This window comes from Macrosteles quadrilineatus, unplaced genomic scaffold (assembly GCF_028750875.1).
Source record: "Macrosteles quadrilineatus isolate MER2022 unplaced genomic scaffold, UCM_ALF_1.0 Scaffold_4__1_contigs__length_99947679, whole genome shotgun sequence".
Classification (NCBI taxonomy): domain Eukaryota; kingdom Metazoa; phylum Arthropoda; class Insecta; order Hemiptera; family Cicadellidae; genus Macrosteles; species Macrosteles quadrilineatus.
In genome coordinates, this window is record NW_026542597.1 from 33,095,629 (window position 1) to 33,110,020 (window position 14,392).

The 14,392-nt window shown below is 32.4% G+C and overlaps 1 protein-coding gene across 1 annotated transcript in view; it reads left to right on the top strand.

Moving 5' to 3' along the window:
- The window catches only part of LOC128992489 (excitatory amino acid transporter-like), a 47,764-nt gene that overhangs the window by 23,603 nt on the left and 9,769 nt on the right, over nucleotides 1-14,392 (top strand). The window contains exons 2-4 of the mRNA XM_054416080.1: nucleotides 9,656-9,752; nucleotides 11,487-11,685; nucleotides 13,682-13,889. Coding sequence (XP_054272055.1) covers nucleotides 9,656-9,752; nucleotides 11,487-11,685; nucleotides 13,682-13,889 — 504 coding nt within the window. The remainder of the gene's footprint in view (nucleotides 1-9,655; nucleotides 9,753-11,486; nucleotides 11,686-13,681; nucleotides 13,890-14,392) is intronic.

Consider the following 14,392-nt stretch of genomic DNA (forward strand, 5'->3'; position numbering starts at 1 on the left):
TCCCATTTTTGACCCAAAAAACATAAAATTTAGCAATTTCTTTCCAAACCATTTTGTAGAGCTTAAAAAAACAAATGATTTAGTATATTGAAGCGTTATTATGCGCCTAATGGTTACGGAGAAAATTCAAAAAAATTGTAAATTTAAAATTCCCATGTTATTCTTATGGAGAATAAGTAAACTGTTGTAGTTTGCTTGTTTATGAACATATTTTGATCAAATTTGGAAAATGTTTTTATTTCTTACTAACTATTCACATTTTACAAAAAAAAAAAAAAAAAACAGTTTTACCCTCCCTGATGCAGCAAACCTAAGTACTTGTTAAACTAATTATATTTAAATCAAGAATAAATGTTATATTTTTAAGTAGACATTTCAGTGTAAATCCAATCAGTTAAATGGAAATTCGCTTAGTCTGCAGGTTTGCTGCGGCGGGGGTATTTTCTACTATTGACATTGTGATACAGTCTCAAAAAGCCAAAAATAAATTTTTTATCACTCGAACCTCATATGTCTAAATAATGTAAGTTAAATCGAACAGATTCTGGATGTAAAAAAAGGTGGAAATATCTTTGGTAAAGTGCGTGAAAATGCTCAAAAAATTAACTTTTATTAAATGATGACAAAATATTGTGTATTTTGTGCTGTTTAAGAAAATATATAACACTTTATACTTTGGATATTTTCTTACATAATGAGGAATCTTTAATTCTCCATTAAGATAAATTAAGGAAACTACACATTTTCCCGGGTTTTCCTGATTTACTAAGCTTGTAATAGTCTTATCTTCAATCAAACTGCATATTTGCATTTAGGATTAAAAAAAAACTGAACAATTTGAGTACCCATAGTCTATTATTGTAAATAAAAATAATATTCCAGGATTTTTGAAAGAGGGCCCTTCAGGATTCTACTGATCCTGCCCTTCAAGGGTTGAAATTTGAATATTCGAAGTTAGTTTTTATAAGTTTAGGTACCATTCTAAAGAAAACTACCTAACTCATCAAGCCCGAATTTTTCACAATACTTCCTGTTACCATGGTGAATAGTTTCATGCATTTTTAGAATGATACCATTAATTTTACTTTAAAAATAATTTTTTTATTATAAAAATAACACAATTGAAAATTAGTAATTTTAATTTAATTTTATATTTTAACAACTAGACCTAATTTCTTGTTTAGCATGAAATCGTGGAAAACAATCTAAGGAATGAATATAAAAAAAATTTAAGTCAATATCTCTAACGGTTTTAAAATAAATGTACCTATGTAATCACATGTTTTCCCATAAGAATAACATGGGAGTGGTATTCGCGCACTGCTCCCCTTAACAAACTAATGTAGTAAATTAATAAACAATAGATAAATTGGTCTTAGAAATTTAATTAAATACTATTTCTCATAGAAATAATGCCGCAGATACAAATGGGTATAAAGTGATACACACTGTCAAAAATTAACTGTTAATATTGTTCACTTTCCTATTAGTTAGTGATATTTGGTCCTAAGTGTGTAAGAGCTCACTATATCGCCGATATAAAACCTGAGGTTGTATTAAAAATTAATTTCCCGCGTAGGCGGTTCTCCGAGAAAAAGAGCATCTTGAACTCTCAAGACCTCTCAAAGCACTAAGCAATTTGATCGCGTCTCCATGACAACGGCAACAGACTATCAGCTGTTTTTACACAAGCAATTGTTGACAATGCTATAGAATCATTGCCAGAAGATTTTAGCCTTTTTATTGAGCACTTATAGGCGCTTGGATTGTGAACCATTTTAAACAACATATATAGTTAATTTGCTTCAGATTGTATCACAAAAACTAAAGTTCATCTTTTGAAAGCACTCGGCCTATTTATTTTTATGGCATGACGAATAAAAAAAAACTAACTTTTCTTGTTGATACTTTTTTGAGAATCAACAATGTCATAACGATGTTTTACGATACAATCGTAAACGAGATCTCCAAAAGCAACGTACATCTGGCCTTTATTGACCCTTAGTCGAAATTGTTACTCTAGTTATTGGAGGTGTGACATAAAAACGTGACTGCAGTGGCATAATTTGTTCTAATGAGGAAATACGATTAGGATACCACGAGGACATTTCTTAAAATGGTGTGGATTTTTATCATGTATGTCCTCATTTAAATATGTTTAACATACAACAGATATGCAAAACAATATTAAATTGTATCTAAGCTCCAATTCTTAGACTTCCAAAACTGCTGATATCCTTTGGAGGTTATACAGCTGCGAACGATATTTGAAATATTTTACATATTTTAAATAGTATATACATAAACCAAAGATATATTACTGTAAGGACACAGAACGAATGCCTGATTCACGAAAACGTGTTAATGTTGCAAAAATAGGTTCTAGCAATAAACAGATTTTCCGCCGAAATCAGCTGATTAGACAAACTCAACTATGTACCAGAAATGTTGCGTCAACTGCAAATATAAAAATATATCAACCCCTTTGCGACTATACTACAACTACTGGTGCTGTAACTATGAACTATAAACATGAAAATATATTTTAACAGTGGAAATTTTGTTAAAATGGATCAGTGAGAATAGTACAAACATACTTTGCCACAATATTCTCCTCGGTATTATCTTTACAGCTTGTCCTTAGCAACGACTTTCTGCAAAGAAATTTTAGATTACAACATTCACAGTAATGAACGAGAGGATTGCGACAATCTTGATAGCAATTTTAACCAGCTGTTTGTTACAACAATCGAAAGAGCGTGTTTATACGTTTTTACAAGCTTATGATTTGTCTCCGTTGCTTAGTCAATAATTTGTGATATAGAGAGTGATTGAACTAATGCTATTGTTAGGGTTCAACCACTGAGCTATAATTCTAACTTGAGGTAGCATTGAATGTCAAAGATGCGTGTCGCCAGCCGCCATGTTTGCGTGAGGTGTGAGTTATAAGAAGCCATGTTATTGGTTAAGAAAACTCACTGCTATACCAACCTAGTTATAGAAGCCATGTTATTGGTTAAAAAAAACTCACTGCTATACCAACCTAACAAAATCAGCGACACGCTCTTGACAGACTTCTGCCATGGCAGTTCTACCTCCAGTTATAATTTTAGCTCAGTGGGTTCAACGGAGCTTTCAGACATGATTTGGGAAGGAGTCTCATCATCGGAACTGCATAGCTCATTGAGTGAGGCAATTCAGGATTGTTGATAGATGTTTGTGAGACGGGGAGAGATCGGGCTGTCCCCAGACTCCTCCAGACGCTGTGGAGAGAATCGAAACTACGTTTGTATTAGAAATTGTTTACAAGATTCATAGTAATCAACTATGCAGATGAGAGAAAACAAAACCTTTTCAAAACAAACTTTTAACCACGCTATTTCCATTGTTGTAACAATCGGCTGTTTAAAATCACGGAAACAGACGTACCAACCGTTTGGGTTTTGTAAAATTCTTTTCGAATATCCCTGTACTTACAATCTGACAATGGTCAAACATTCAACTGAGGGACCATCTTAGACTAGAACAATTGTTGGTCAACCTAGAATAAATTGTAATATAATTTCTGTTAAATGAATTCTTATGTAAAAATGCCCGAAAAAACGACGATAAAAAGTCTACCACTCTCCGGAGTTGCAATATATGACAGATTTTTTTTTTAAATGGCTACCGTAAATATTTATGTTTATAGCCAATAAGTCCTAAATTATTACAGGTAGCTTAAATAAGTTAATAAATAAATTTTAATGAATTAAATTGTACAACTATTGGTTAACTTCATCGGCATAAATTATATAACAATTACTTCTAGGTGCAGGAACATTTTAAGCTATCTTTACTAGTCTATCTGTTGAATTACAATTCACATCCGAACCGTTATAAATAAAGTTGGTAAGCATCACTTGATCATTTGAAGCGAACTTAAAAATGATTGTTTTTTTAATGAGGTTGGCAGCCTCTTTTAACCTTGCATTTGCCCGTCCACATAGACTACAGATCTGTGCGTGGAACGTATCCAGCAAAGCAACGGGTGAGCCGGTACAGTACAAAGGTGAACTGTACTGATAAAATGTTTGCGGCAGAGACCAGGATCCGAACCCACGACATCGCTGCCTTGTGCGCGAAGTCACAGAAAACATTCTACTCCTACTATGTTTTCTGTGGCGAAGTCCGTGATACGCTACCAACTGAGCCACCGGCACTGACTTACAAATTGATCAAATAAACATGCTAGGGGCAAAGCCCTCAAATAAATTACCTGTTTGCTTCAGATTCGTCACTCCACTATATCATAATCTTTATAACTCTATCAGTCAATTGTATTGGCTGGAAGAGAGATGTAACAGACAAATCATTTGTTTCATTACGTGTAAAGATAAGTTGTTACTCATAAGAGTAACACATACTCTAAGCCTTAAAATTAAAAGGAAATCTAATCTAAAATATTTCTAATATCTTAACGTTCATTTAATTTTCAAACTAGCTCAAACAAATGGGTTTAATTTATTTTACGCTACCAGTAATTAGGGATGGCTTTATAATAGTCTTACCCAACACCGATTAAGCTGCAATAACAATTAACTACTTAATTAATTGTTGACTCTGATATCCTCCCCTTCCTGTCGACACTGTTAGATGAGGGATTTGATCTCAAGCCCTACTGTCTCTATTTCGAGCACCTAATTGGTGTTTTAAAGGACTTTGTGCATTTTCATTTATTTCTTAGATCAACACTATTTATAGAAATATGATATCAAGTTTTAAAGCATTATTCTTTCGTCAAAATTGAAAGCTCGATATTATTTCAATTTTGGTAGATATTTTAATATGTCAAAATAATGCATACCCAGTATCTGATCACATCATTGTATTCTTTAACATGTTTTAAAATGTGTAAATATAAAGAAAAAATCGACAAATATTTTAAGAAGGTTCATTTATAGAATTTTCCAACATTCTGATTCTCCAAATAGCCCAGTTTTCACAGTATAAAGTTTTCATCGTCTTCGTTTCTGATAGATAGTTTTTTTTTTAGTTTTTTCTTAACTTGGAACCACATTGTAGATTGTATTAACAAACAACTTTAAATCATTCACATCTGAACTTTAATATAAATGAAACTACTGATTCTTTTAAACTAAAGCTATCTTGAGTAATGAAGACTAAGAAGCTTAAAGCTAAACTATGTAAATGTACATTGAAACTATATGAAATGTAAAGATATTTGAGTAATCATAGTTTAATAGTAGTTTACGCAACGATTGCGTTAAGTGAGTCTTTACGACACGAGTAGAAAATTTAAGGCACGAGCCTTGGCGAGTGCCTTAAAAACTTCTACGAGTGTCGTAAAGACTATTAACGCGAGTTGCGTACACTACTTTACCTACGACCGTTTTTTTAATTACTATCAATCTGGATTTAATTACTAACAATCACTAATGATAACTTTTTAGAGAGGTTATGTTTTCGTGTATTGTCATTGCCACTGAAAGTGATGCAACGACTTGTTGTATAATCAGCTGATTTCCTGTAATTACGTGTTTGTTAAACTTCGTTAAATATTACATTGCTAGCAGCATTCTTACCATAAATAATATTGTATCATGTACAATTCGGCAAATATTTCATTTATTTTTGAACTTCCACCAACTTAATTAAGAATACGCGAGTATCAACATAAACAAGTCGGATCAACAATTAAATTGGTCAACTGATCAGCTGATCAGCTGATTAGTTGACGTTCGAAGCATTACAATTTTAATTCTTTTCTCTCAATACTTGAACCTCATTGGTCCGTTACCTGTGTGGATATGAGAAAACTATGCGGATATGAAATGAAACTATGCGGATATGAAAGTAAACAGCTGTAAAGTGAAACTTTTCAATTCTAAGAACTGGACTGAAATGGCTACTTTAAAAAACGGTCGTAGGTAAACCAGTTTTGTAACACATGTTTAAAAATTATACTAGCCTACTTTAGGATTTTTTTTTTACTGAGAAAAGATTGAGCTCTACAATTCACTTCTCCAAATGGTCTAAGGAGATCAATTGTGCTTTAGAGAGAACAAGGAACAATCTTCGTAATCCTAGATTTGCGGTCTAAACCAATCTACTTCAGCTGACTTTGCGACTCTGGCCAGAATTGATAAAGGACACATTTCGGAAATCGTTACTTATGTTGTAAATTTTTACAACATTGTTAACATTTTTGATATAAAGTTTGTGATTGGATTTTGGTTATGTGTGGTTATAAGCTCTACATTCTAGATAATTGTTTTCTGGGCTTTTAGGTACTAATATAATCTAAAATATTTATTTAAATATATACAGGGTGATTCAAAATGAATGACCCAGTTTTAACGCTTTATAACTTTTATACTATTAAACTTACTACTATAAAATACACATCAAACGAAAAAGCAACTCAAAGAGTTTATGTCTTCCAAAGACACATCATTTAACAAAATCGATCCAGCGGAACTGTAGATTTAATTGTACAAAGTTAAAAAGTAATCTCCAATTTTTTTGTACCTCTAGAAATTTGGAGGTTACTTGACGTTTTTGCAAATAACTTTTAAATGGCGAGGAAATCGACCAAAGTGGAAGGTAATATCCCGAAAGAGAATAAAATTTCCTACTATCTACTATTATGCATCTCTTGAAAATACTCAATAGATGTAGCTTAAATTTGGCTTAAAATAAAAAATTGTGAAATTTAATGTTTGCTATGTTTATTGTCTACATTAAAGACGGGGATTTTCAATTTTTCTTTCATTTTGAGGCAATTTTTGGTACCTTTCTCGAGTATTTTCAAAAATGCATAATAGTAGATTGTAGGAAATTTTATTCTCTTTCGGAATATTACCTTCCATTTTGGTCGATTTCCTCACCATTTAAAAGTTATTTGCAAAAACGTCAAGTAACCTCCAAATTTCTAGTGGTAAAAAAAGTTGGAGATTACTTTTTAACTTTGTACAATAAAATCTACAGTTCTGCTGGATCGATTTTGTTAAATGATGTCTCTTTGGAAGGCATAAACGCTTTGAGTTGCTTTTTTGTTTGATGTGTATTTTATGGCGGTAAGTTCAATAGTATAAAAGTTATAAAGCGTTAAAACTGGATCATTCATTTTGAATCACCCTGTATTTTAGATAATATATTTCTTCTTATATATTTATTTTTTCTTCACATTGAATGATTCAATTTTGGTAAATGGTTCCAGATGTGCCATGTCATTAATTCAACCAAATTTAATTGGTTGACACAATATATTGAGTACAACATGGATTGAACATAATGTTGCGGGCTTAACAGGTTCTTTACAATAAAAACTTGGCGATTTTAAAATAGCTATTTTATTTACACTAATATTCTGTATTTACAATAATTACAATTACCTAACACCTAACTAACCCTATCTAAACCTAGCTAATGCCTATTCTAATTTACAATGTTTCTACTTACAGCTAGCCTCTACAGGATTTATCACTTCTGTTACAATACTGTCACTACACTGTCACTAGAGTCACTACACTGTTACTCTCACTGTCACTACACTGTCACTGCCACTAGCACTGGTCACTCACACCGGCGTGCCGTCGCTTCGATGATTCTCGGAAGACTTAACTCAACTCAACTGCCGTGTGCCGGAAGACGGTCCCTTATATAAGTTTACCGTGGAACATTCTGGAGGCACCTAGTAGCCCAAACAAAGCTGTTTACAGATCACCGTAGAAGCTTCTGGTGGATGTCAAAGACCCCTATTGACGTAGTCCGTTGACATGGGTCCATTGTCTTTCGTAGAACCCCGTTAAACAAACAACCCTTTTGAGACGGCGCCTGGCTATTGTTGCGCGGGGCTCCTGACTTGTAACAATAACTTACTCCCATATAATTATGGCTCTTATCATTCTGATAAAAACAAGAAATATGTATCTTTTGGTTGATGTAAAGGAAGTTTAGTTGATTACTATTTATTTCTCCTAATTTAACCCTTTTACAATATTATTTAGAAGAATGAAGATCGATTTGTGAACTGTTTGATCATCCTATGGTATTAACGAAAGTATAAGACCCATTTTCAGAAATTTTCTAAAAAACACTATAAAAAAATGTTGTTGGCATCTGAGAACTCAAACTTAATTGAAAAAATACTTGCACGTCCAAGAAAAGTTTGATTTTTAAAATAGATCGTATTTGTTTATAAAAGATTTAATTTACTCTAAAACTCATCTGGTTCTATTAAATTATGTATTGGTTGGTCTATGATACAACTTCGACTTCTATGAAAAGTCAAAATACAAGAGTCTGTAGCTATGGCAACAGCCTCCTGCTCTGAGAAACAAAGGTGCTCTGGGGAAATAAATCATAATTGTATATTGTAAACAAAGTAAGCCTCTAATGAGTTGTAGAACAATACACTGATATGTGTGGAGTGAATAAAAACAATTAAAATCGGTGACTTGATGGGAATTGAAGTTAAGTCTTAGGAGGCACAGTTTGAAGTGCGATATCCATCAATCCTATTTGTTAGCTTTAGAAAATTGGCTTGAATATTTTATTTATAATACGATTTATTTGAATCAATTGTAGAAGCACCAGCATTAGCAATTGATTCTTTTAGGTCTGTGGATAATTGAGCGGAGCAAGCGAAGCTCTTATACCTCGACTCTTATATATATAAAGCACAATTCACATTATTTAGACACATATCAGTGTTATAAATCGTAAAATATTATTACTCAAATTTTAAATCCCTATTTGTATTAGATAATTTTCAATTTGTATAGTTACATTTAAATTGTATATGTTCAGGAATATTGACATATTGTCAACAGTTTTGCCAATTGGAGTTTGACATTTCCTAAGTAAATTATGTAAATGATTCAATTTAACCTCAAAAACCGAAACTCTAATTATTAGATATTAAGATTTTCAAACCTTTTTTTTAAATGTTCGACAACTCAAACTGTAATTTTAAGATCATAGCATCCATTTATTATATTATTAAAGTGAAACAGTCAAACTTGTAGTAATCGTTTATGGATATTAAGCAAATAAACATTTAGGCATGTGGCTCATCAGAATAAAGCTCAGAGTGTGTAGATTTGCCGAAAATTATTGGTATGAACGAATTCCCCAAGGGCTCTGCTCCACAGGCAGATGTTTAAATGGCTAAGCATTACAAGCTACAGTATCAAAGTATACAATTATAAATTAACAATAGCTAGTGAATGCAATTTTGATTACAATTTATTTACATTGTGTAAATCTATGAGTTATGTAGTGAGTGGGTTATGTAAAGCTTGAAAAAATGTAACAACAGTTACTGTACTTTGTTGCCGATATCATTTGAACCTCTGATCTGAATTTAAAGAAAATTATGTTCCTACATTAACTACGTTAAGTGGAAAAATAATGATTTTGTTTCTAAATTAAATAATAGAATACTAATAATAAATAATTTATACAGCAGATATAAGGAACAGAAAGATTCTATTTCGCGTACTCCCCCGTTGTGAAGCACGGGTTTAGCAGCTCGTATCCCTTTATTATGATAAGCAATGTCCATACCATACCTTTACTTTTCCATTGCCAGGAGGTACGCAAGTTTTCTTCGAAATATTCTAACATTTGTTCCTTTTTTTCGTTTCAGGGCTGATGTGGCAGTCAACCAGGAAGAAAGGAAGGATGGAGGACACAAGAGTCACGTGATCAGGATCCCTCTGCCTGAACTGACCAATGTGGAAGTGGTGAGTGGACAGTGACTATGAGGAGTAAACTGAATGTAGATAAACAGTGAATAGCTAACACAAACACCCATAAGAACAAGTACAACACACTGTAAGGTGTAATCATATTCTAGTTCAATTAAACAGAACATTGATTAAACACATAATGAAGTAAATATAATTTTGATAAAACATTTAAATAAGAATGAATTAACACACTACACACACACAGGCAACCTTCAACTCTTGATATTATCCAATAGACGATGATATTATCTACACTAGAGATTAGATACAGTAAATAAAAAATAGATAATACCTTAGAACATAATATGTAGATATAATCAGCAAACGGGTAAATGAATCAGGTACGATGAACAAGCAAAATTATGAGCAATAAGAGCTACCTATCATTTTGGATTAAAGACGTTCTATAAAAATGTTGAATTCTATTAACTAATATTCCAAATTCTATTCTACTAAATGATTATCTAAAATAATCTTTTACGGAAATATGAAGCTGAAAAACTAGATAAAATACCCCCACCGCAGCAAACCTGCAGACTAAGCGAATTTCCATTTGCCTGATTGGATTTACACTAAAATGTCTCCTTAGAAATATCACATTTATTCCCTATTTAAATAGAATCAGTTTAACACATACTTAGGTTTGCTGCAACAGGGAGGGTAAAAGTGTTTTTTATGTAAAATGTTAATAGTTAGTAAGAAATAAAAACATTTTCCAAATTTGGGCAAAATATGTTGATAAACAAGTAAACTACAACAGTTTACTTATTCTCCATAAGAATAACATGGGAATTTTAAATTTACAATTTTTTTGAATTTTCTCCGTAACCATTAGGCGCATTATAACGCTTCGATACACTAATTTATTTGTTTTTTTAAGCTCTACAAAATAGTTTGAAAAGAAATTGCAAAATTTTATGTGTTTTGGGTCAAAAATTTGAAAAACCCATTTTTACCCCATAAAAGCCCCCGTTCCCATGGTCCGATCATGCTGGTTTGCGAACTCGGATCATTTTTGCTCGAGTTATCGTGCTAACGGACACACAAATATATATATATATATATATATATATATATATGAATTTGAACGGATGGTGTGTTTGGCCTCTAGGGACCTCAAAATGAAAAAAAAATCGGTCCCGGGTCCAGGTCTTACCATGAGTACTACGGTAATAGCTTATTCCCTATATGGGAAATTCGCTAAAATGTAAATTACACATTGTGTGCAGGGTTTATGGTTTTAATATATAAAATTTTTAAATAGCACATGCTGTATATATAGGACTGTGGTAGAAATAATTTGCAGAATCATGCATTTAAACAATCCATTGTCAATTGAGACGAGGTGTCACATAGGTGCGTATTTTAGCCCAAAATGAGTGAAAGAAATGTGTAGAAAGGAGTGAGATGCTTTGTGTAGCTTTTATACTGACTTAGCTAGGACCATTTTATTATGAGCCCAATGATCAAAGCAAGAGTGGCCCAGTTTCGAACCACTAAAAAGCTTCACTATTTTCTCAAGATCGATTTCTTTACTGTGACAATTTTATGTGTGGCAGATGGTTTCCACTTTAAAGTATGAATCTAGCTCAGGAGATTTAAATTTTAAAATATATTAACTTGTTTAGCATAGGCACCCTACCTAAAAAATAATTTTTTTCGAAGATATTATTAAAGATACCTTTTACAAACCACCTTAAAATTGATATTACTCCTTGTTTTCCACAGGTAACGCAATGGATGTCCGACAACATTCTCCTGGTCCTCACCATCGGAGGAGTCCTCCTCGGACTGTTCTTCGGGTTCGTCGGACGACTCGCCAATTTCTCCGACGGGACGATCCTCCTCGTCTCCTTCCCAGGAGAGATCCTGATGAGGCTGCTCAAGATGTTCATCCTTCCTCTCATCATATCTTCGCTCATAGCTGGTGAGGCATCTGAACATATGGACAATATTGAACATCGTTAGATAGCTTAGAAAATAGATGATGATTGTGTGATTCAAATGCCTATGTTTTAAAGCATTGATCAGTAACATCTTACTTTGTATTTTTTTGTATACTATATGTCTATTTGGTGTACGTCCTAATATACTTTATTTATTTTTTGTAAAGAAGCGGTTCCTCTTTCCTTAAGAAACCCTGAAACCCTTATGAAATTATACTTACCATTACGAAATTATTTCATATACATTTTATATCGGATTAAATGTCATACACTCCCTTATATGGTATAAAATTTCAACATTAAAAATCTCAAAATCATGAAGTTGCCATTAATTTTAATTCTGGTAGTAGGCTATTTGTTTTTTCGACTAAACCTTTCCTTTGAGCTGAAAGGACTGTTAAAATTGTTAGTTATCATTGAGAACATTATTTCGTGGAAAAGTATTAACCGTTAATGGTTTCCAGTAAACAAGTTTAACCGCGCCACTTTGGTGTTACTTGTGTAATCCGACCAGACAACAAACACCACACACACACACATCTAGATCGCATTAAATGATCGCTAGATTAGATCGCAAATTTTGTCTATGGATAAACAAATCGTAGTAATATTATCATTGGTATATTATAATATTAAATTATATACCGCATTATTAATATTGCTTGATATGCTGTGATTATTTCAGTTGTTCAAACTTTTGTAGCAAATTGAGTTTTGAGCAAATTGTAGCAAATTTTATCGATCAATCATAAAATGTCATAATTTTATTAATTATGTCAGGGTAGGGTAAGTTGCGTTGCCGGCCTTCAACTTTGGTCCTGCAATAATTATACTGTTCTTATATTGCCTATCAGCTCCTGGCAGAGATGAAAATTATTCACAGAGACTTCAATGAAAATAATTAAAAAGAACTTAAACGGTTTAGCTCGCGTTTTGTTGTTATTCTTAGGTAGAAAATATTTATGGTACTATAATTTGTCAATTCTAAACAAACATTTTCCAAAGTGACATTTAATGAAAAATATCAGAATATTTTAATTACGGTATAAATGCATTTTCAATATTTTTCCAGCATAGACTAGAGTGAATATCTGATAGGTTTGCTGTTGAGAAAGATATGACGTTCAAGAAGTGAAAACGGGTAAAATCTTTCACTATTTGTAACTTACATTGCATGTTATTATCGTGTCCTTTAGTCTTTTCATGTGTACTATTACTTAATTTAATTTAAATTTAGTAAAATAAATTTTTGTATGAAAAATCAAATGACACCAGTTTAAATAAATTGACTTAAAATTTGAGAAAACTCAAATTATATTCATAATTGTAAACAAAACACATTTTTAATAACTATGTTTAACTTATTATGATCACATATTGAATGTATTTAAAAAAAAAAAAAACTGGCTTGGAAATATTGCATGGATAATTTAACGCAAATAACCTCAACCCCTAGTTATATTAGTTAAAAAAACTATTAAATTGCCAAAAACACTCAACAACACACTAAAATTCGGCATTCCAAAAATCAATTTGAAAGCCATGCATGGTACTTACAGTTGTGTTGGCTTATCTGCATAATGAAAAAAGTTAAAGAGCTTTTCCCCAGTCATCCAAGGTAAACTAATTCCTATGCTTTATTGCAAACGTATCTTTCTGAACACACTAAAATCACTAAACCGATGAATATTATAACATAAACTGTATGTGTCATATACATAAACCAATGATGTCACTGACCCGAAAGTCTACAATAGCTGTAACAGCTGGTTTGGACATCCATTTAAATATTAATAAAAACATGTTTACTTTCGGGCCAGTGACGTCCTAGGTTTATTTCATGGTCAATACAGTTTATGTTCTAATATCTTGGAATAAATCTGATGAAGTCTTGGAGTTAATGATAAGTCTCACTCTAACCAGGTTTTTTCTATATCCCACTATCTTTGTTGTAATGTAGGTTTTGGTATTTTGCAGGTATGGCACAGCTAGATGCCAGGTCCTCAGGTCGTATGGGTATGAGAGCCATGGTGTACTACCTGACCACCACCATCCTAGCAGCTATCGTGGGTATCATCATGGTCCTGACCATACACCCGGGCGACCCTCACATCAAAGAGCACATAGACTCCAAGCCAGACGACACCAAGGTTTCGACACTCGACGCCATATTGGATATCATCAGGTAGAGTTTAAAATTATTAAAAATTCATTACTGTATATAAGGGCGGGGAAGAGTTCAAAAATTATTAAAGAGTCATTCTTTTCTATGTGTGCAGAGTTCATAAATGGGTTATGCATTTTTACTATAATAACTGGAGTGTTGTAAAAAAGCATCTATTTATACGTAGGTAAACTATTTTGTTCTTTAGTAAAGCATCAGGTTTAAAATCGGTTAGTCTAGAAGCTCGAGGCTTATGTTCTACTTTATATACTGAAGTGTACACTTGTTTTTGCTAATTTTACTATAGATTATTAACCATTACCATCGCAAAAATACACTGTTGTATCATACAATCTTTTTTTTTGCAAAGTCTTATCTAATTTATCTAAAAAATGGACACAATATACATTTTCATAAGGAAAATGTTTCAAGTTTTTTCATAAGCCTGATGAATTGATTAAAACTGGACTAAGGTGTTCTTGGCTTTTAGCTTTTATCAATATTTCTGACAGGAAAAAACTTAT